At 33.5% G+C, this 23,764-nt stretch overlaps 1 protein-coding gene across 1 annotated transcript; it reads left to right on the top strand.

Moving 5' to 3' along the window:
* Nucleotides 1-2,470: 2,470 nt before the first annotated feature.
* Nucleotides 2,471-11,035, top strand: LOC131936289 (adhesion G-protein coupled receptor G6-like). Its single transcript, XM_059293206.1, has 9 exons — nucleotides 2,471-2,530; nucleotides 2,886-3,030; nucleotides 3,122-3,197; nucleotides 4,476-4,634; nucleotides 6,300-6,432; nucleotides 6,999-7,101; nucleotides 7,616-7,692; nucleotides 8,355-8,372; nucleotides 10,797-11,035. The coding sequence occupies exons 1-9, from the start codon at nucleotides 2,495-2,497 to the stop codon at nucleotides 10,842-10,844; spliced, it is 795 nt and encodes a 264-aa protein (XP_059149189.1). The 5' UTR covers nucleotides 2,471-2,494; the 3' UTR covers nucleotides 10,845-11,035.
* Nucleotides 11,036-23,764: the final 12,729 nt, after the last annotated feature.

The raw sequence follows: 23,764 nt of genomic DNA, 5'->3' as shown, positions 1-23,764 counted from the left end.
AATACAATTTCTCTTAAAAAGAGCAGTTTTAAAATGTGTGATTTATTTCAGAGCCTGTTGCTGGTATAGTTTGCTTAAATATTTCTCTTAAAAAGAGCAGTTTTAAAATGTATGATTTATTTCAGAGCATGTTGCTGGTATAGTGTGCTTAAATATCTTTCTTAAAAAATAAGTTTTAAAATGTGTGATTTTTTTCAGAGCATGTTTCCAGTAAAGTGTGCTGAAATATTTTTGTTTAAAAAATACAGTTTTAAAATGTGTGATTTATTTCAGAGCATGATTCCAGTAAAGTGTGTTAAAATATTTTTCTTAACAAATACAGTTTTAAAATGTGTGATTTCTTTCAGAGCATGATTCCAGTAAAGTGTGTTAAAATATTTTTCTTAACAAATACAGTTTTAAAATGTGTGATTTCTTTCAGAGCATGATTCCAGTAAAGTGTGCTTACATATATTCTTAAAAATACAGTTTTAAAATGTGTGATTTATTTCAGAGCATGTTTCCAGTAAAGTGTGCATATAGAGTAGAGCCTCAAACGGGGACATCGGCAAACTGGTCCACTGTGGGATGTAGAGTTGTGGAGACGTCTAATGAGAAAACTATCTGTGCCTGTAGTCATCTAACAAATTTTGCACTGATTATGGTAGGAAGGCGTTTCTTGTTATTCTACCACCTTCTTTTGTGTTAATATTTGGAACTCAATAACTATCCTTTACAGTAAGAAGATATTAAAAAAGAAACGCGGGATTGAAAGCTCCCGTAAATGTCCGCTTATTTTCTGATATGACAGTGTCAGTAGAGCCGGGCTATAAAATTGAAAGAAAAATTAATTGTACTAATATTAACTTAAAAAAAATATAATAGAATCTAGAAGAATAAGAATTTCGCTAACAAATTAACGCAACTATGTGTGCATACCTGAGCATAAAATTATTACATTATATTGAAAAACAGATTCGTGTTTAAAAAGTTAATTAAACATCCGATTAAGTCACATTTAATGTGACTATTGTCGTCGAATCAAATCGGTCATGTAGCAGTAAAACTTTTAATAGAAATACCGTAAAGAACCATGTCGGGTCATCGGAAATCACTCACAAATTTGACACAGTCAAGACAATACAAGTTTATAGCGATGTTGAAATTTTCTTTTAACTATCTGAAAAGTATGTTATCTGTATTTTAAAAACCGGAAATTAAGTACCACTTCCGGATATCGGAAATCACTCACAAATTTGACACAGTCATTAGAGTACGAGTTTATAGCCCGTTTAAACTTTATTTTATCTAACTGGAACGTTACTTATTTTATCTGTAATTAAAAAACCGGAAATTAAGTACCACTCTCGGATATTTAATGTCACCTACTATACTTATAAATGAAATTTCGACTAAAGTTTCGTGTTCTCACGGAAAATTCAATAAAATAAGATTTCCAGAAATCGTTCAAATGTCGACATAAATCTTTGCATACAACATAATACATACTGTTTAAATTTCGGTCCAACTTATCATAAACGGTTCTCAAGTTATGGCCTTCTGTGAAACCGGAAGTCGAGAAAGTACCACTTCAAGATCGCGCCCAAAAGTATTGGATTAAAATTCAAATGTTTATTCACCGGTTCCGCGCGATTATAAAATGTCAAAGTTTGTCAAAACCTTGATTTAGATTTATGCACGATTACAATGCATCTTATATATTATTCCGTATACGATATACAGGTTGGTGTAAAACGGTGAAAACTGTTAATATCTAATTTAATTTTTTGTAGACGGTAATATTTATCTCTTATATACGAGAACATAAACATAAAGAAATCTTGTGTCTTTAAGTAACCAAACTCAATTATTTAAGAAAACACTATAAAGTATTTTTATGAATCAAACATTGTCATTCTTTTTGCTTTAAAAATCTAAAGCTTATTCACAAAAATGTATTCAAAGGATGTTTACGAAACCAATAAAAATGCAAATGTGGAAGACGACAAAGCTCTATCCATTATTACTTACGTTGGTTGTGGCACGTCCACATTCGGACTGGCCTTGACTTTATTTGTGTACTCAGTTTACAGGTAAATTTATTCCTTAATTTAGTTTATTGCGACGGAGTGGTTTGGTAGTAGAATGATCAAAGGTTTGTTAAAATAATTAACACGATTTGTGTTTTTATGTTTACATTGGGCTATATTTAACTGTGTTGTGTTGAAATTATTTGAGACAAAATTGTCGTCATATTAATGTTTAGAAAATTGGGCACTTATAAAAAAAATAGGCTACGTTCCCACAGTGCATTTGCTTGGATGCAAACTTCAGGTTGTACTAGTAATAAATTAATATATTAAATGACATAAAATTTAGAATTATTCAACAATAAAAATCGAAAAGTACAGTAGTATCACGTTTTATCAGAAAACTGAGAAGCCAGGAGTCCTCACTCATCATATACAACCTGTGTTGGGCAATGTTCCTATTTAACTGTGTGCTGTTGCTGGGAATGCATTCTCAATATTTGAACACTTTTTTGTGTAAGGTATGTTAGAACATCAGCATTATCTTACATTTTTGTTTCCTAAATACCTAATATTATTACTTATATCAGTATTATCTTACTTAAATACCAAATTCATAATAATATTGCCTACATCAGTATTATCTTACAATTTTTGTTTCTTAAATACTAAATTCATAATATTACTCATATCAGTATTATCTTTCAATTTGTTGTTTCTTCAATACCTAAATCAGAATAATATTACTTATATCAGAAATACTGTACAATTTTTGTGTCTTATATACCAAATTCATAATAATATTAAAGTAATTAAAATGATTGTTTTTATTAAACTATTTTTCAACATATTATTTCTTGTTTATATTTTAAACAGATGGTCGCCTCGTTCATTCATTATTTTCTACTTGCGACAATGGCTTGGATGGCTGTAAACGCTGTTTACATGTTTATTTGTCTGATTCTCGTTTTCAACACCCACTTCACATTTTTTCTACTTAAAACATGTGTTGCAGGATGGGGTGAGTTCAGTTTATATAAAGCGTATAGGATTATTATTTTATATTTTTTTTGTAAATGTGTGTTTAATTTTTGTTTGTTTTTTAATCCTAGGTTTTCCATTAATAATCGTCGCCATCACATTGGGGGTGAATAAAACGGAAAGTTATGGTTACACCTCTTCTGGAATGTAATAATTTAAACATATATATATATATATATATATATATATATATATATATATATATACCATACATTTATTAAAAGAAACATTATCTTTCTATATCTCTAATTTGCTATCACTCTCAAACTCTCTCTCTTTATATATATATGTATATATATATATATATATATATATATATATATATATATATATATATATATATATATGTTACGGCCAAAGCCCGAAGTCGGCCAATGCACGGATTGGCCGGCCAATGCGCCCATTGGCCAATATCGCCTCACATAGGTCGGTCAAAGTCCGAAACTTTGCTTGATTTCGGCCTTTTGCTGGCCAATCCGCAGACTTGCCATGGTGGACCGGCCAAAGTCTGAAATAGCTCTTGATTTCGGCCTTTGGCCGGACAGTCCGCGGGCTGGCCATGGTGAACCGGCCAAAGTCTTAATTAGAAGATCATCTGGCTAGGGACGACCGGCCAAAGTCCGAATGAGAAGATCATGAGCAGATTTTGGGGTTTTTTTTATGCCGTAAGGATCATGAAATTAAGTCTTTATTGATTATTGATTAAAGTAAATGACAGAAACATTCAATTTTTTTATTGTACTAGAGTTTTAATCAATCAATTTAATCTCTTGTTACAACAAGTTTAACTTTTATGGCATTTGGAATTACATAGAAGCGTGTTATTTTTACACTTGCAGCGATTTTTTGTGCACTTAGATGTGCAATTGCAGCGAGTGTAGCCTTGGCCGCCGGTCAATGATTGTGAAGATGCGATGGTTCGTAGTGATTTTTTCTCAGTGACAACTGAGGACAATAAGAGCAGTTTTTCGTGAAGAATTAAAATCTCACTTCTAGCATACTTTGACCGGTCCACCATGGCCAGTCCGCGGACTGGCCGGCCAAAGGACGAAATCAAGCAAAGTTTTGCACTTTGACAGACCTATGGGAGGCCATATTGGCCCATGCGTGCATTGGCCGGCCAATCTGGGCATTGGCCGACTTCTTGCTTTGACCGTAACACACACACACACACACATATATATATATATATATATATATATATATATATATATATATATATATATATATATATATATATATATATATATATATATATGTATATATATATATATTTATATATATATATATATATATATATATATATATATATATATATATATATATATATATATATATATATATATATATATATATGCAAATATAAATGTACATATTGTGATGTAAATATTTTAAAGTGCACGCATTAATGAATTCTATAAATAGATGTTGGGTGCAGCGTCCCGAGTTTTACTACGTGGTTGTTGGACCCGTACTTTTTACGCTGGTTGTCAACTGCACTGTGTTCTTGATGATTCTGCACCAGCTGCTACGTTTGTCACGGCTCAGTGGCCAAACCAGCTTAAACGAGAGTTCGACGAAGAGGTTTGTTTGTTTTGTGAACGCTTGGCACGTGTAAACATATATATATATATATATATATATATATATATATATATATATATATATATACATATATATATAACAATTTATGATTCTATGAATACTTGGGGGGGGGGGGGGGCGGGGGAGGTGTGAAGAATGCAGCGGCGCCATATAAATGTTCACAACTATGTTAGTCATTAATCATCTTAACATGGTAGGGATAGATTTTTTTTTACTTAAAAAAAAAGAATTTTGGAAGCCAAAGCAATCAAAAGAGAAAAACGTGCATAGAGATATTTACGTGTAAATAATGACTTTTTTCATTACAAAAAAAATTTTGGAAGCCAAAGCAATCAAAAGAGAAAAACGTGCATAGACACATTTACGTGTAAATAAGGACTTTTTTCCATTAGATACTCTGACTGAGTTCTTTCGATACAGTGGCGTAGCTAGGATTTTCGTGCCCCTATGCAAAAATTACCAGTGGGCTCTTTTCTCCGCTGTTAGGCTACAATGGAGTTAGCGAAGAAATCAAATGTTACTTAAGATGGAGGGTTTTCAAAAATATAAATATTATGTCAATTATGTATTTTATATGTCTTGATTGTGTATTTCTACAATATTATTGTGTATGCCTACAACCCCGTAGTTATATAAAATGTTACAGGCTTACAGTTAATGTTTTGTTTTTAATTAGCCAAACACAGTGGGGTCACAAAGTGGGGGAAGAGGTGCGGTCCACATCGGATGACATCATGACAAAAAATTGTAAAATTTACTGTCAAAACTATGTTATATACAGCTAAAATAATAAAAGATAAGTCAGAGAGGGATGACACCCCACCGAAAGTGCAAAATTGTAGGGGGCTATGGGGTGACACCTTTGGTCTACGTGTAGGGTAACACCCGACCTTGTGACGCCACTGACCAAACACTATTGTTTTTAAATTTCTCGAGATGTATTTAGATATATTTTTTTCTGCTTTTAACTTTGCAAAATGATTAATAAGTTCCATGAGGTCCATTATAGCAGCTCCTGCATGTTAGATACTTAGGATGGCCACGTTACTGACCCAAGGGGCATATCTACAATTTATTTCATAACAAATTAACAGCATCACAGTGAGCAAATAATGACATTTAAAAATTCCGTCATGGATATTAAAAACTCCGTCCCGTTCACCGTGGAATGTTAAAGAATATGTTAAAGTAATTAGCGTACCCGTCCGCGGTGCTGCTGTCTAGCTCCACATACCAGGGTACCTAAACAATTTGTAAGGGTTTCATCAACGCGTTACTGATTGTTGTACTTTTAGTCGAGTGACCTTGTTTGCTAAACAAGGAAAAGGGAAGTATTGGTGTATCCACTAAAACAGAGTAACCTTCATTTACATTATTTAAAATAATGTAATGCACCTTTATATATATATATATATATATATATATATATATATATATATATATATATATATATATATATATATATATATATATATATATATATATATATATAACATATTAGAAAAGGATTAGAATCAGGTTGATTAATCACATTGACTTATTTTTAAGTTTTTTGTGGGTTTATTTTACAACCGAAAAAAAATAACTTTTTATTTTACGAATGATTAATCACAATTGGTGAAATAAATCTCAATTTTATTTCAGGTTGGCACGAAATTTCCGCTCAGCCGTCAGTTTGTTTGTTCTGTTGGGTCTCACGTGGGTCTTTGCGTTTATGGCTATCGGAGCAGCGAATACCGTGTTCACATACCTGTTTGCGTTGTTTAGCTCTCTACAGGTGAGGTATTAGTTCTAGGGGTTAATTATAAAGCATGAAAATGATGTATTCGTTCTAAGGTTTGTTATAAAGCTTGCATATGATTTATTAGTTCTACGGGTTAGTTATAAAGCTTAAAAATGAGGTTTTTGTTCTAAGGGTTAGTTATAAAGATTGAAAAATGTATTAGTTATTACGGATTAGTTATAAAGCGTGCACATAAGATATTACGTTTATGTATTTTGTCATTATCATGGCAGATTTATTATTAAACTTTGCTGGTCAGTTATGAAGTTTGTAAAATAGCTATAAGCTCTAAAACATAGATAATTGATTCATCAGGTTTGTTATGTAGTTTACATGCTAGTTTTCATTTCACGTTTACATTACATAGGAGGATCAACGTGATCGGAATAGTTAAGCTATCGAAGCAAACCCAAAAAGAAAAGCAAGCTGAAATCGGAGTCAACGGCCTGTGTCGATAGTTCACGATCTTTTGTAAACACTAGATTTAAAGCTCTTTGCATTCCGTCGAGGCCAGTGTAAGATATTTTGTAAACAAAAAATTCTTCACTTCTTTTCTTCAGGGCCTCTTCATGTTTACTCTCTACTGTCTACTGAAAGAAGAAGTTTGGACTGTTTTGAAAAACTTATGCTGTGGTAAAGATGAGTTCTCTGATATAAAAAAGAGTAAGTACAATAATTGTTTACGTTTAACTGAAGTCGTTTTGTAACTAATTAAGTATTTAATTGGACGCTTGTCTGAAAAAAAAAGATATTTCTGTTTCTTTGTATACCCTTGAGTTAGGCTTAAGGATAGTTTTGGCCTGTAGTGATCTACATGTATTAACATTTTAGAACTAGATATGTTAGGAGTTAAGATCAATAGGAATGAACAACTCTTTAATAACCTGCATTTCTCAAGGACTATTAGAATTTTTGCTTCTGAGCAACGAGAAGCTGGTCATTAATTTTGAGTATATATTGTTTTTTAGGATAATATACACGAGAATTATTCGTTCTCTTGGGGGATTTATGAAGCATCTTGGGCGCGACATTCTTTTATTACAATCTCTGTGTTTCCTTGTTCATTTTTAAACAGGAATACTTATTTAAATAACAATGGACTAATAATTAATATATTTTTGTTCCACATAATGATCGATGTAAAGTAGTTTAAAATCAAATAATTTGTTCTCCATAGACACAATGACTACATCAAGTACATTTTATAAATCCAGCCTGAACGAAGAGGAAACAGTGAAAGATAGTTACAACATTGTAAGTATTACGTCTCATCATTTGAAATACTCTACAAAAATCGCTAATTTTTATTAAATTTTTTGTTGATAAATGGTTAAAATTATTTTATATAATACTACACGACTCAGTTACCCGTTGGAAAATGTCTGTGCTTCACTGCGCAAATCAAACCACTGCGCCGAGCACACCCGATTTACATTTCCATACTAAATGAATTTCTACTATACGCCCCGAACCTCTGCTCTTTCTTTCTGATTCATACATTTATGTCAATCACGCGGGGTGAGTCGGGATTGCAAAAATGACAAATTATGCGAACGATTGATGAGACGTTGTATGCTTGGTATTAGCTTCCACACAAAAAAGTATTAAATCTGCATACCAACATAAAACATTGTAAACCTAAATATGTACTTGTTTCATTCAACAAAACACTAATAACACGGAAAATTTAATTTTGCAATTGTGTACGTATGTTTGTGTATATATATATATATATATATATATATATATATATATATATATATATATATATATATATATATATATATATATATATATATATAATATATATATGTCTGTGAACATGATAACTTGAGTACAATTACAGCTAGATTTATATACTTTATAGTCTACTTTTAGTTTTTAAAAAGCCTATAACTTGAGCTTGTTTCGCCTAGACAAACAAAATTTCACATGTAAGTAAAATAATTAATGTTCTACTTTCTTGTAAATTTTGAGTAGTTTATGTTGACCGAAAGTATTTCAGATTTCTCAAAAGAAAACGCAAATGTATGCATAAAGTACTAATATTCCACTTTTTATTTTATTTTTTTTTTTTTTTAAATATTAAAATCAAGATTTATTTTTCTTTGTTTTCTTTGTTGTGGAGGGTTTTAACATGGATAATGATCTTGGTTCCTAGGAAACTGTTTTTGCTGTAACTTCTTCTTCAATACATGCTCTGATACCCTTCTCCAAATCCTTTTTTAACTTAGCAGCTTCTACTAGACGTGCCTTTTTTGGCGCTATCTGTAGGTGACCCTTTTTTATAACTCCTTTAGGTTTGCCATGCTTTTCTTTCTTTTTGCCTGGTACTTTAAGTTTTGAGGCCTTGTATTTTCCTTGTGCCATGATTGCTAATATTCCACTTTTTTTCTCTAATATGTAAAGCTCAATTCTGTATGTAAAAATAAATGTGTTTGTCGTGGATACTTCGATGGATTTCAGTGTTAGATTATTATCGTGCTCATTGTCTAAATTTGATCTGAGTTAAAAAATTACTATTGAAAGTGTTGGGAAATAATTTTCATTTTTCAAACTGATAGTAATAATTGCCGGCATGTTCATTAAAAACAATTTAAAAAAAAAAAATATCATCTTCTACAAAAACTCTAATTATGTCTGAAAATTATTTATATTTAGTCTTTAGCATTTACTTCCCTTTGAAAAATTAGGAAAACACAATTACTTCCCTTTATAAAGCATTGCATTAGTGGAAAAAAATTACTTTTTATTACTTTGTTTTTGTGTTGGGAAAAAAATAATTACAAAATTAGCGGGGATTGATCAAGTGCAAATGTCGTAGGTATTTTACGGTTAAGCTTGGAGTATTATAATTGTTCATTTGGTTTGGTTTGCCACCTACGTTCGTTTAAGTGAGTGCAAAAAGCTATGAATAAGTTGGGTACTATAGTCGTTTATTAAGCTGAAACAGGCGATTTTGCCCCGGGCTAGACTGTGAGCACTTTGCGTTTATGTTCGCGTTTGTGTTTTCTTTGTGTTTAGATTGGGTTTTCGTTAGTGGTTGCGTTTTGAGTTGGTTCGTTTTTGTTCTTTCTTTTTTTGTTTTCGTTTGTGTTTTTTTCTTTGGGTTTGTGTTTGTATTTGTGTTTGTGGTTGGTTTTGCGTTTGGATTTTGTTTCTTTTCGTTTGCTTTTTCGATTGTGTTTTTTTCTTTGGGTTTGTGTTTGTGTTTGTGGTTGGTTTTGCGTTTGGATTTGGTTTCTTTTTGTTTGCTTTTTCGATTGTGTTTTTTTCTTTGGGTTTGTGTTTGTGTTTGTGGTTGGTTTTGCGTTTGGATTTAATTTGTTTTCGTTTGCTTTTTCGTTTATTTTTTTCTTTGTGTTCGTATTGGTGTTTGTGGTTGTGGTTGGGTTTGTTATTAGGTTTTTGTTTTCGTTTGTATTTGTAATTGTGTTAGCGTTATGTTTGCGTTTTGTTGTTTTGTTTTTGGTTGGTTGTGGTTTGGGTGGGCAATGCCGGGTTTATGATAATTACAAAACACACAGGTAATGGTCTTTAACAGAAAGGTTTTTCACAGAAGCCAGAGCTGGGACGGCTAGTGATACATACATTTTCGCTGTTCACTTGTTGCGTAATTCATTTTTTTACGAGATTTTATTCAATTTTAAAAAGTTTAAGTAAACAAACGTTGTTTAAAAATCATGCCTATATCCCGAGTTGCATTGGAGAAAGTTTAGGGGAGATCACTCCCGCTCTATTTTATTTTGCCGACACAATAGTTTTCTGCATTTTTCAAGTTTTCATCACTTAATGAAATTTAATAGACAGCTAATGCCTTCGTATTTTCGAACTGAATGATTTGCCAAGCATTACTTTATACAATTCATAATATTGTCGGAACCCATCAGAAATGACAAATACATATATCATTTAAATTATAGTTGGAAGATAGAAATACATTCTAATGAACAACATTCTTTAATCAGTATCACTGTCTTATTTGAATTGTCGCCTAGTTTGCATTTTAACTTAATTATTTCCCGAGTAAAAAAAAATCTACATAATCAAATTTCACATATTGCATAATTAAATGTGTGCTTTTAATTTCAAATAAATCTTAACTATTTATTACCGTTTTCAAATAAAATTTGGCTTATACTGTTCTTTTTAAAATAATATTTCTCCCTTCATAATTGAGTGTTTTAAAGTTATAGACATTCTGCTTATTTTCCAAACTCGCTATACCAACTAATACATATATAAACATAGATATAAATCATCCAACTGGATAGACAGGTGAGTTATAATAGTGTTATGGCGATAAATGATTGGAGTGATTTTAACCTTGCTGAATTCTGGTAATTTTTAAATCACAGGAATCTGTTGAATCAGCGCCATTGAAGGATACAGGTGACACGACCTAGCAAGATTCTATTAATTCTATTTATTCTCGGACGTTTTCTTTGGTTTTAAACTGGATATCTGGCTAATAATGAAGACGGGTGTGTTTCTGCCTCTGATGTTTAGGCTTTGTCTCAGGTTAAAAAAAAGTGTCAGCATCTCAATCTATAAGATACTGCTTAAACGAGTTTGGATTTAGTTAAATTGTAATGAATGCAAAGTGTTAAAGTAGCTTCAACTGTGTCAAAGCTTTAATCACACTAAATATAAGGACTGATATATACGGAAATTGTGTCAGTGTTGGGTAATCACCCAACTTTTGTTTAAAAAAATTGTTTACAATAAAACTTCATAAGTCTTTGTTTTTATTTTATTTTCAAAGCATTGTTTTAAAATTCATTGTTTGTACATTTATTTAATCTAATAAATAAAGTTCAATTCTGTATGTATGTTTGTAAATGTTTGTCGTGAAATACCAAGAAATAAAAAAAAAACAATATTTGTATGGATTCAAGTGTTAGATGTTTAAAGTGCTCATCGTTTAAATGTATGGGTTAAAAAATTAATATTGAAAGTGTTTTAAAACAATTTTCATTTTGCGTACTTAAAATAAAATTTAAAAAAAAAGGCAAGATCGAAGAAAAAAATGTCCTTGAAGAGCTATATTTATGTTTTAAAGCTTAAAAGTTTCCATCAGATGAACACAAATATTTTTTTTAAATCAATAAAAGTTTAAAAGGAAGCTCCTAAATGTTCTCTATGTTTACCTTTATCTATAGTCTTTAACTGAAAGAAACCTTAGCCCGCTAGTTACTATGCAAAACAAATAACCCATAATCCATAGACCAAAAACTCATAACACAAGAGTCATATCCCAATAAACCCTACCTTTTAACATATAACCCATTAAAAAGTACATATTGCAATAATCAATAACCCGTAAACCGCTGTCGTCATTTTCACGTGACCACTTACCCGTAACCCATAACCCATAACCCTTTACGAATTACCTTTAACAATTATTCTTTTACCCAAAAAAACCCATAACAAATAAACTACAACAAAAACCCTATAACACATAATCCACAACCGATAACACACTCCACAACCCATAATCCTTAAATGTAACAACAAACAGCTAAAATGGTCTTTGTGATGTTGGAAAGGGAAGGGTAGTAAATTGTGGATAGGGTAAGGGAATCAACGACATTAAGGAAAACGTAAATTGTGGATGGGTAAGGAATCAATGACATTAAGGAAAACGAGTGGGGATGATTAACCGCTGCGGATAATGTACAAGATCAATAAAAAATGCAAAATGGGTCGGGCAACTGGACAGACGGACAGACAGATGGACAGACAGACTGACAGAGAAACAGACAGACAGACAGTTGGTTGAACGGACCGACAGAGAGAGAGAGAGAGAGAGAGAGAGACAGAGAGAGAGGAAAAAAATTAAAGAAAGCTGGATTGAAATAAAGATTGATAGAAATAAAAATGGAAATGGAAATAAAGAAAGAAAACAAAAAATAAAGAAAGGAAAGAAAAAGAAAGAAAGAAATACAGAAAAAAAGAAAAACATTCTTTGAAGCTTATTGTCTATTTATTATCAAATGAATAGTCTTCGGGAAGGTGGGGGGGGGGGGGGGGTGGTTCAGATGGTGTGACGTCACTTTTTTGCATTATAAAAAAGCAATGTTAGAAAACGAGTTTTAGCCGTTATTTCGCGTTTTAGAAAACTGTTTTAATAAATTGCAATAGGAATTGATCAAAATACTCTATGTAGACAGAGTTCTTACAAGATTTTGGAAAAATATTGATGTTTTAAGAAAAATTCAACAGCAATTTTGAGAGGGGTTTTAGGCTGAGGTATGACGTCATTTTAGGGGGGGGGGTCTGGCTTTTTGTGACGAAATGTGTGTGGGAGGGAAGGGAGGAGGTAAAAATCGTTAAAAAAGCGTGACGTCATTTATGGATGACCCCTTATATTTCTTTTGATTTTCTACACAAACATAACCCGCATTAAAAAAAAGGAGCTACTCATGATAAAACACCATACTAAATTACTAAAATAAATACCTCTCACATTAATTATCTCTATTCTGCTCTCCCCAAACCCCTTTAAACAAATAACAAACCTTAGACAAACATCACCGCCTCCTTCCTCAATAAACTTATATTTAATTTAACCAACCACCTATGGTACTTTAAAATTACTGCCCTTACAATAAAATCCTTCCACTCGACGCTCACAAAATAAAATCTTTCCTTTGTTGATAAAATCCATCTTTACAAAAACCAACATTGCCAAATCATGACAAAAACAGCCCCGATTCTCTGCTTATTATAATCGTCCCTCTCGCTTCAATCACGGGGCCGCTTCTTACAATGAAAGAGGTTTTTTACTTTCATATTGTTCTGACTTCCACAGAGGCGTAGCGACCCTTCACGGCGCCCAGGGAAACACTATCAATTTGGCGCCCTTCTCGGTAGCAAATTTTCAATTTGCACCCCCTTCAAACTTTCGATTTTCACACCCCCCCCCCTCAAACTTTCGATTTGCAACCCCATCAAACTAATTATAATGCAAAATTGTAGCTAAAATGGCATTTTAATTTGTTTTTACAACCCACTTTGGCGCCCCTTAAGGTCGGCGCCCGGGGACTTATGTACCCCCCCCCCTACCCCCCCCCCATAGCTACGCCTCAGGACTTTATTTCTCTCCCACTTTTCTCCTCCCCCTCTCCTATTTCTCTACGCCACTCTCTCTGGTTGGCTAGTGAGCATCTGATGTCGGGTTTGCGTGGTGTCCACATGCCACGTGATATACAGAACTACGTTACACACCACTCACTCGCTATAAAGCTTTAACAACATCGATTGGTTTTCCTACTGTGGGGCCCACAAACAGTCTGCTAACGTGGGACCCTCCCCGACTAGACAGGCTGCTAACGTGGGACCCTCCCCAACTAGACAGGCTGCTAACGTGGGACCCTCCCCAACTAGACAGGCTGCAAACGTGGGACCCTCCCCAACTAGACAGGCTGCTAACGTGGGACCCTCCCCGACTAGACAGGCTGCTAACGTGGGACCCTCCCCAACTAGACAGGCTGCAAACGTGGGACCCTCCCCAACTAGACAGGCTGCTAACGTGGGACCCTCCCCGACTAGACAGGCTGCAAACGTGGGACCCTCCCCAACTAGACAGGCTGCTATCGTGGGACCCTCCCCATCTAGACAGGCTGCTAACGTGGGACCCTCCCCAACTAGACAGGCTGCTTACATGGGACCCCTCCCCCTAGAACAACCCCTAACGCGAGATCCCCACCTCACCCCCCCCTCCACCTCGTTGACAAGCAGCTAATGTGCTACCCCTAATTCTCACCAGACAAGCTACTAACTCGGGATTCCTACCTACCTCCTACACAATCTCCTCACCCTCTATCCTTAACAGCCTGCTTATGTAAGACCAGTGGCGTAGCGAGGTCGGGTGTCACCCGGTGCGGCACTTAATGGTGTCACCCCCCCCAGAGGCATAGAGACCCTTCCCAGGGAGAAACTTTCAAATTTTCGATTTGCACCCCCCCCCCCTCAAACTTTCGATTTGCACCCCCTACCCCTCGAGTTTTCGATGTGCACCCCCCCCCCCCCCCTCAAACTTTCGATTTGCACCCCCCCTCGAGTTTTTCTCTATATATTTTGCTATTTTTTCCTTGGTTTCACCCCCCTAAATGGTGTCACCCGGTGCGATCCGCACCCCCGCCCCCCCCCCCCTCGCTACGCCCCTGTGTAAGACCTCTAGGAAACAACCAGTAGCTCCTATTAAAATTAACTCAATTAATTATTGAGTTCACGAGCATGCTGATTGGGTCTTTGTGGCCAGTTTTTAATTAAGGGCATTAAGCACGTGCCCATACATATGCTAGCTCTTGATTTTTGTTAAGGCCGATGCTAGCCGGAATAAGATACGAATGCGCAATGGAGAGAAACTACGACTTGCCATCGCGGCGATGTTTTCGATGGTACTGCGCTGCGCTTGCGTGTGTTTACAACCACAGAACCCTAACACCAACCCTAATCCTATCCCTAACCATATCCCTAATCCTAATCCTAATCATATCCCTAACCCTAAGCCCTAATCCTATCCCTATCCCTATCCCTATCCCTATCCCTAACCCTAAAATCATTTTAGTTCGAGGCTGTTAAGTTAAGAAAATATTTAAAACGTGTGAACTAAATGTACCAAGTCGTTTGAATCAAAAAATGTATTTAAATATATAGAGTTATAGAACCTTAAAGTTAACAGATGATGAAAAAATAAAATAAAAAATTAAAATTAAAATCCGCCTCCTCACCCACCTCACTCAGGAGGTAGAGTCTTTTACTATATATCCTTTACTCTTACTCGTGTTCCCCCTTCACCCACCTTCTCCACCTTCACCCACCTTTCACCCTTCACCCACCTGCTCACCCTTCAACCACCTGTTCACTCTTCACCCGCCTACTCACCGCTCTCATCCATATTACTATAATCGAATATGTATTGAACACTTGTTAAGTTTACACCGTGATATTTTAAAAGCCTTTGATGACTTGGAAAAAACGTTAATAAATAAATAAAATATAAGAAGACTTTTGTTTTAATTTTAGTGTGTGTATGTGAATGTGTATACGTGTAGCGTAATAAAACAAGAAAACCAACAAGGTAATGCAAAAAGTCCGGGAGGCGCCTCTAATTGCGGGACCAGCTGTTGGACAGCTGTCAACCCGAGTGGTAAAAACCATTAAAGTGGTAACAGCTGTTACCACACTTTACGGTCGCTTTGCGGTTAACCACTTAGCTCTTTCGCTTAATTACCATAACCCCTGCGGTGATTGCTTCGGCGAACCCCACATAAATCGCTGATGCGTGTGTGGTACCAGCTGTTGCACAACTGATGCACAGCTGTCGCCTGATGGTTAATGGATACACGCATTCGACACGGGTCGATCAATACATTCACATTCAAAAACACGCAGCGCCGGGGAGGTTCACGGGCGGATCGATAAGTAACAGGTGTTGGTAATGAGTAACAGCTGTGGCTAATGGAAGTCGGGGCACAAAGTATACGTTAGCGTTGTGTTGGATAATATAAAAATTAAAATCAAACTACATAAAATGAATTTCAAACAAATAAACAACAAGTAAACAATCAAATTAAACAATTTAAATCAAACAAATACTCAAATTACGTAACTAGTTAATAAAAATTACAAATTTAAAATTTAAAAATTTAAAAATTTTTTTAAAAATTTAAAAATTAAAATCAAATTACGTAACTAGTTAATAAAAAATACAAAATAAATTTAAAATTTAAAAAGTTAAAATCAAATAATAAATTAAAATTAAAAATAAACAAACAAAATACAAACAAATTATCAAATTACGTAACTCGTTAATAAATATTAATTACAAATTAAAAAAAACTCATTAAAACTAATTAAAAAACGCATTAAAATTACGTAACTAGGTCACTGATTACGTCACAAGGTCAATGATTACGTCACAAGGTCACTGATTACGTCACAAGGTAAATGGTTACGTCACCCTCCCACGCCTCCACCACCCTAGGGTGGGGGAGTATTTTACTATATGTCTTTGCGCCTTCCCTTTCGCTCCTCACCATCCCGCTGCGCAAAGAGATAGAGTATTTTACTATATCTCGTTGTACCTACGGCTCCTCCGCCAACACCAGTTGGCGTAGTATTTTACTATATGTCATTGTCCCTTCCCCTTCGCTCCTCACCATCCCTCTGCGCCAGTTGGCGTAGTATTTTACTATATTTCATTGTCCCTGCGGCTCCTCACCATCCCGAGTATTTTGCTATATAACCTTTGCGCATCCTGCTCCGCTCCTCCGCCAAGAATACGCTCCAAGGACCAAAAGTGACCTAATATACTTCTATTATATTTTAATTACTTCCTTAAAATACACTTTCAGGGAAAGTAAAAATTTTAATTTATAAATGCGTTTCGCACTTAGTAATTTGTTATTGTTATTTGCACCAATTTGCATTCGCATTGGACGTAGAAGGTATCTGCTTCAAATAAAGCTATTGTTTACGTTTGGTATTAACTTTTTAACACGATTTCGACTTTAACTAATCCTAAAAAGGCCACGAAACCAACTATGATTGAATATTATTATTTAGCAAGTTTTATCTCAAAATATATTCTGTCTATATTTAACTAGATCTAGATCTATATGTGTTCACGTTTTATTTGATATTTACATATTTGATCTAGATCTAGATCTAGATCTGGTTCTAGTTCTAAATCGAGACCTAGCCTAGAGAATAGAAGAAAAAAAAACAACAAGATCTGTTTAGGTTTTTACTTATTAAGTTTTTTAGTAATTAACTACGCACATTATTGTAAGCATTAAGCTGATCTTATTACTTAGAACATTTATTTAAAATATATTGTAAACTACGAAAAATATACAATCGCACTCATTAAATCTAAGACTATAAGATGATTAACTCTTGATACAGAGAGAAAATCGTAGATGGGTTTTGATATCAGCTTGTCTTGGAGAATTCTGCTATTGCTGTCTTTATGTGCTGGCCCCATGTTTGGTGAGAATGGTTTAACTATTCTAATAGTATTTTCTATTAAATCGCTGACTATTTCAGCGACCATATATATATATATATATATATATATATATATATATATATATATATATATATATATATATATATATATATATATATATATATATATATATATATATATATATATATATATATATCTGTATATATATATATATATATATATATATATATATATATATATATATATATATATATATATATATATATATATATATATATATATATAAATTTATATTTATTTATATATTTATATTTATATTTATATATATATATAAGACTGTTTTAGCTTTTATAAGTATATCTTTTAGATTTATTTATTAACTATGTTCAGGCTGTGACGTTGGATGGTTTGGACCTTTTTGCCGGCTCAAGTGCCACTGTATCAACAACCAATGTGACGACATGGGCACATGTTTGAACGCTTCTCGGTGTGACGTAGGCTGGTTTGGTCCTTTGTGTCAGTACAGTAAGTACGTTTGGACACTTAAGTAACACTCTCTTTCAACGAAGAAATTCTTTAGAAATTTCATAAATCCAAGCTTAACCCCCAATGCAATCGCTATGGTTATTTAAAAAACAACACTTTAACACGTATATACTTCTCCGTTACTGAGTTCAAACACCAAACATCTTAGTAGTAAGGTGTATTAAATAGTCACGTATCTCTCCACGTGATGAACACGGGAAAACGTTTTCACTATTTGTGAATTCTAGGCAATCGACATTAATAATTCGATATTTTTCTCCGTATAAACTATAGGCCTGCATTCAAAACTAAACTATTCCTATCTATCGTATTTACACTATAAAATGCCTGTTTTTTTGTATTTTTTTAGGTTTATGTTTGAGAAAGTTAATGATTACAGTTTTAAGTATAGTAAGTAAAGTTTAGTAGTCAGAAGAGTCCAGTTACTTTATAAATTTTACTAAACACCCGGGACATCGCGAAGTGATTTTTGTTTTCGCAATATCTCACCACTTTATCTTATAAGGAACATAAATGATGCATTGTAATAGTGCAAATGTCTAGAGATTTTGACAATGGTTCTGATCAAACGTGCTTTAATTCCAGTGAACCTTGCGAGTCTAGAAGATAGCGTGATCGTCACACCCTCGGTTCCAGAATTGACAGATTCGCAAAACGATACGTGTTCAGATATTGAAGCATTCAGCATAATATGGAAGCAAGCATTTGAAATAGAATGGATTCAAATTATTTCTCGTGGTAGGTTTGCTACTCCACCTTTTGTAATAAGTATAGCAATTAGAATATAGGAACTAAAGTATGCTTTAACTTCGTAATTAGTAATGTTGGTTTGACTTTTCTACTAAAACATTTCGAGATCTGAATTACATATAATTTTATATTCAAATATGGAAAGTAAAGTCGGCTGGGCATAGTCTTGATGACATTAATCCTTCATATGGCGAAGTCAAGAAAAATATAAACTCTAACTCGTCGTGGTCGAGTCGGTAAAGCTCATGGTTGCTAAACCGAAAAGTCTCGAGTTCGAACCCTCGGGCAGATGAGGCTCGTTAGCTGGGAACAGCCAGTCTTCTAGGAGAGACAACTCCTAAATCAAACAACTACTGCCTTGCAGTTTATTTTTGGTTGGATAAAGGCTATGGAAGCCAATCCAAAAAGAAAGCAGAAATCGGAGTCAATGGCCTCAATGGCGCATAACCAATTGACACGTATCCTTAGTTGTGTTGGAGGGGGATCCCTTCCAACACAAAAAATTAAGAACGAAGAAGAAGATAAGTCGTCTGCCAATGGATTGCTAGATGTGAAGCGGAATCTGCTTTTTTTAATATAGATGCCAATATTTATGTATAGTAAGTTGAATTCCAGTTTGATTTAAATACCCATGGGGGAATTGGAATTTACCTTCATCTATGACCTCGGGTTAAGAGGAGATAGTTTGCTAAGGTTAATCGTTCGTGTACCACAACCCCGGGATATAATCAAATAGATAATCTACTGGCGGTATACCCCCAGGACGATAATCCCCCGACTGTGGTTTAAGGAAACACTAACGATAATAAGAAACAAAGATCAAAGTTATAAACAAAGCCCAAAACTTTGCCCTGCCACAATGACTACCAAACGTGACCAAGGTACCCATCAGTGTTGGCTTGACTCACGGACGTTAAACGGACATGATACGTGTCTCAAAGTCGTAAACTTACAAGTTATCTGCTGTATACTCTACCACTCGACCACATATAACTAAATACATAAATATTTCTTATAAATAAATAAATAAATATATATATATATATATATATATATATATATATATACATATATATATATACATATACATATACATATATATATACATATATATATATATATATATATATATATATATATATATATATATATATATATATATATATATATATATATATATATATATATATATATATATATATATATATATATATATATATATATATATATATATATATATATATATATATAATTTATTCATAAATGCTTATATATATATATATATATATATATATATATATATATATATATATATATATATATATATATATATATATATATATATATATATATATATATATATATATATATATATATATATATATATATATATATATATATATATATATATATATATATATATATATATATATATATTAATAGATAGATATATATATATATATAATTTAGTATCCCATTTTCCCCTCTAGTTACATTTAAAATATCGATGATGAAATTCTTGAAGGAATCTAAAGAATGTAACATACTAAGACATGTAACCTACACACAGGGGCAAGTTACTGATATATATTTTCAACTTGAGGATCTGGTCAACAATGTTAAAATACAATTCATAGCAAAGTCTTTTGTTTGTGAAATATACGTGAGTGGAGGTAAGGATTTAATGAAAATGTTTTAATTGAGTACGTGTCGGATGGCGTTAGAGAATTGAACTTTCCGATCATGTCTTTACAAAAGATTCTTTAAGTTATATAACACTCTTACATTCGTCTAATGACAATACTATTGAAACAATTGTAGATATTATACTAAATTTGCTTTTTTAAATATTACGGCTATACTTTCGGGTATGTTCATATTACAACCAAACGCTTCGCGATGCTTGACTTACTTAATCCTTAGTGACCTCTGGGTTTTAAACACACTTCTCCCCCGAATCGGTTTTCGGTTGTTCTCCAAACTTTGCATATGTGAACCCAGCGTCTTTACTATGCTATTGACAGTATAGTCGGGCAATATAATTTTATAGCTTTGGCATAAAACCACTCTCAAAAACTTGAGAGTAGTTTATAAGAACTTTCTTTTATGGAGATGTATATCTCTTAGAATATGTTTTATATGAAAATAATGAATAGTTACATTTTGAAGGTTTTTTTGAAATCATAAACAGAGCGATTCCCATTGATATAGCACTAACGTGCCCGTCCCCGCGATTATTCGGGGGGGGGGGGGGGTTAAAAGAAAGTCCCAGGGTGGCCCGCGACGAATTGCAAGTAGCTACAATTGCAGGTAGCTACAACACGCGCCTGATTCAGATTAGTGAAAGACTATAATACTGTAATACGAATATAATACTATAATACGTTTATAATACTATAATACGAATATAATACTATAATACGACTATAATACTATTTCTTATCCATATTCTATCACAAGCTTTAAAACGAACGTATGCGCTATAGCGCTACCGGGATAGCCCGGAGCGCCAAATCGCACCCTTTTGGGCGCCTGGGAACGACCTAATATAACTGTCTACAAACCTTACTGCCTGTCTACAAAACGTACTGTCTGTCTACGAACCTTACTGTCTGTCTACAAATATAACTGTCTACAAACCTTACTGCCTGTCTACAAAACGTACTGTCTGTCTACGAACCTTACTGTCTGTCTACAAATACAACTGTCTACAAACCTTACTGCCTGTCTACAAAACGTACTGTCTGTCTACGAACGTTACTGTCTGTCTACAAATATAACTGTCTACAAACCTGACTGCCTGTCTACAAAACGTACTGTCTGTCTACAAACCTTATGGTCTCTCTACAGGGCGAAACTTGGCACTGAAAAGTATGACAAATATAGGAACAGGATTTGCACTCGATGGAAATATCGATGATCACTGTGACATGTTTGACAAGAAATTGCAACTTCCATTTTCTACTAGAGCAAATTTCAACAGAATCAGAATTTATGAACCCAGTAATATATATTTGAAATTTCATATACGGTTTTGTATGCACTTTTTCTTACATTTTGGATGAAAAAAAAATTTGCATCGTAAAACATATCGAAATTTGATTATTTTAACCTTTATACTAGCTGTTAAATGTTGTATACTTTGTGCCTGTTAATTCAGATATTTGACACACAATACTAGTATATTTAAATATGTCCTTGATGCTAGTTAACAGGCATTTCTGTTCAGATGTTTTGCCTTCTATCCAGTAAACTTAAACACATCGAAGTAGTATATGCTCAAAAGATAGGATTCTTGTTGTAAGTTCTAAAATGTACGATTACTTTCTCGTTTACGAAGTATAGAGGAAGTATTGTAATTATGCGTATGTGTGTGTGTATGTATGTATGTGTGTATGCGTGTCTGTGAACAAGGTAACTTGAGTACAGTTACAGCTATGTTGATGACATTTCATACATAAGTATTATATCAAATTTGTAGTTCTGTATCACCTTTTCAGCTATTTCCGGTTACCGAAAGTGGACACTTATTCTCCTTTTAATTTTTCAAAAACCTATAACTTGAGTACCGTTTTACATAGATAAATGAAATTTCACATGTAAATAAAAGATCTAACGCTCCACCGTCTTTAAAAAGTTTAGAAATTTCTGTTTAACGGAAGTAGTAATTTACGCTACTTCTGTGTTCTAAAAAAACGCATGTGAATTTATAAAGTACTAATAATATTCCGCACCATTATACACAGATTATTTGGCGATCACTTGGGGCGCAATTATTTTTTCTACGAGATTCACATTTAAAAACAAATTAAGTAATTAAAAATGTATTACAAATTATGTCTATATCCCGATTTGCTATTCCCTGTATTGTTATATTAGAATTTTCGAGAAACTTTAGAGGAGATCACTCCCAGTTTATTTTTATTATAGTGTAGTTTATGTGTATTGTTCATTGTGAGTATAATTCTATAAAACACATGGAAAAGCTTAGTTTTATTGTTTCTTACAGTAACGCTTTTGTTGCTCTGTTGAAATCGCTCGTCATGATCGATGGGAAAATAATCGCATACATATATTTATTTTTGTCGGGAAAACAAAATAGCTGTCTATAAACTTTTTTCCTAAAGAATGAAGAGGGAAACACATTTTAGATTTAATTTTTACCGGCATTGCTGATTTAATCTGGAAAACAAAATTCTTCTGATTATATTTAGTTTGGTCATCCTCGTAATAATTGGGAAAATTTGAAATATATTAAATAAAATATATTTCTTGACCACTAGTGACTATGATCAGGGACAGAGAATCGCATGGACTATTTTGCTGCCGGTAGCTTGTCATATGTTTGCATCTTCTTCTTCGATCTTCATTGAAATGTTGTAGGTGATTCCCTACAACACAATTACATGTTTCGTCTCAACTTGTTATGCGTTATCGAGTCCAATTTCAGCCTGCTTTACGGTTTGAATTAGATTCTATATCCTTTGTTCAACCAAGAAAACTACAATGCAGCAGTTTTTGGAGTTTGTTTTCTCCTAAATTAGTGGCTGTCCCAAGCTATCGAGCCTCATCAGCTGGGGTTTGAACTCGTGACTTCTTCGGTTACATGAGCTTTTGCCGAATCGAAACGAAATCGTATAAATTGTATATTCCTGATAATAACATGCCTAATGTATCGATATTTACGTTTTAATTATGGTTAGGCTTAGACTCAGATATAAGATCTTAATGCGAGTTTGGCTTAGCAATTCGCTATGGTGGTGGTTTTTTTCTTTTACTATTAGTGTATATATGACAGACAACGATGGATTTTATTTTCACAGCCATTATTTTTAAAAGTATTTTACTTGTTTGTACTAAAACACTTAAATTATAATATTTTAACAGAAATCCGTGTCCTGAATACGGAGTACAAACTACGATTTTGGAATGGGACGAACGGAGGGAGCATATTTTTCACATCAAGTTCGCTAAACCACATAGACCTCACCATGGCTAACATAAAAGCTTTGACTATCGAGCTCGAGTTCGCCGATAAAGTAGGCGAGA

This window comes from Physella acuta, unplaced genomic scaffold, assembly GCF_028476545.2.
Source record: "Physella acuta isolate Inbredline_101_S28 unplaced genomic scaffold, ASM2847654v3 ptg000174l, whole genome shotgun sequence".
Taxonomy (NCBI): Eukaryota; Metazoa; Mollusca; class Gastropoda; family Physidae; genus Physella; species Physella acuta.
This window is presented reverse-complemented; position numbering and strand designations above follow the sequence as displayed.

Excerpts from the sequence above, each read along its gene's own strand:
- LOC131936289 (XM_059293206.1), top strand. The coding sequence starts at position 2,495 with ATGCATTCTCAATATTTGAACACTTTTTTGTGTAAG. Across the intron at positions 2,531-2,885 it reads TGAACACTTTTTTGTGTAAG|ATGGTCGCCTCGTTCATTCA; the intron begins GTATGTTAGAAC and ends TATTTTAAACAG. Across the intron at positions 3,198-4,475 it reads GGTTACACCTCTTCTGGAAT|ATGTTGGGTGCAGCGTCCCG; the intron begins GTAATAATTTAA and ends TTCTATAAATAG.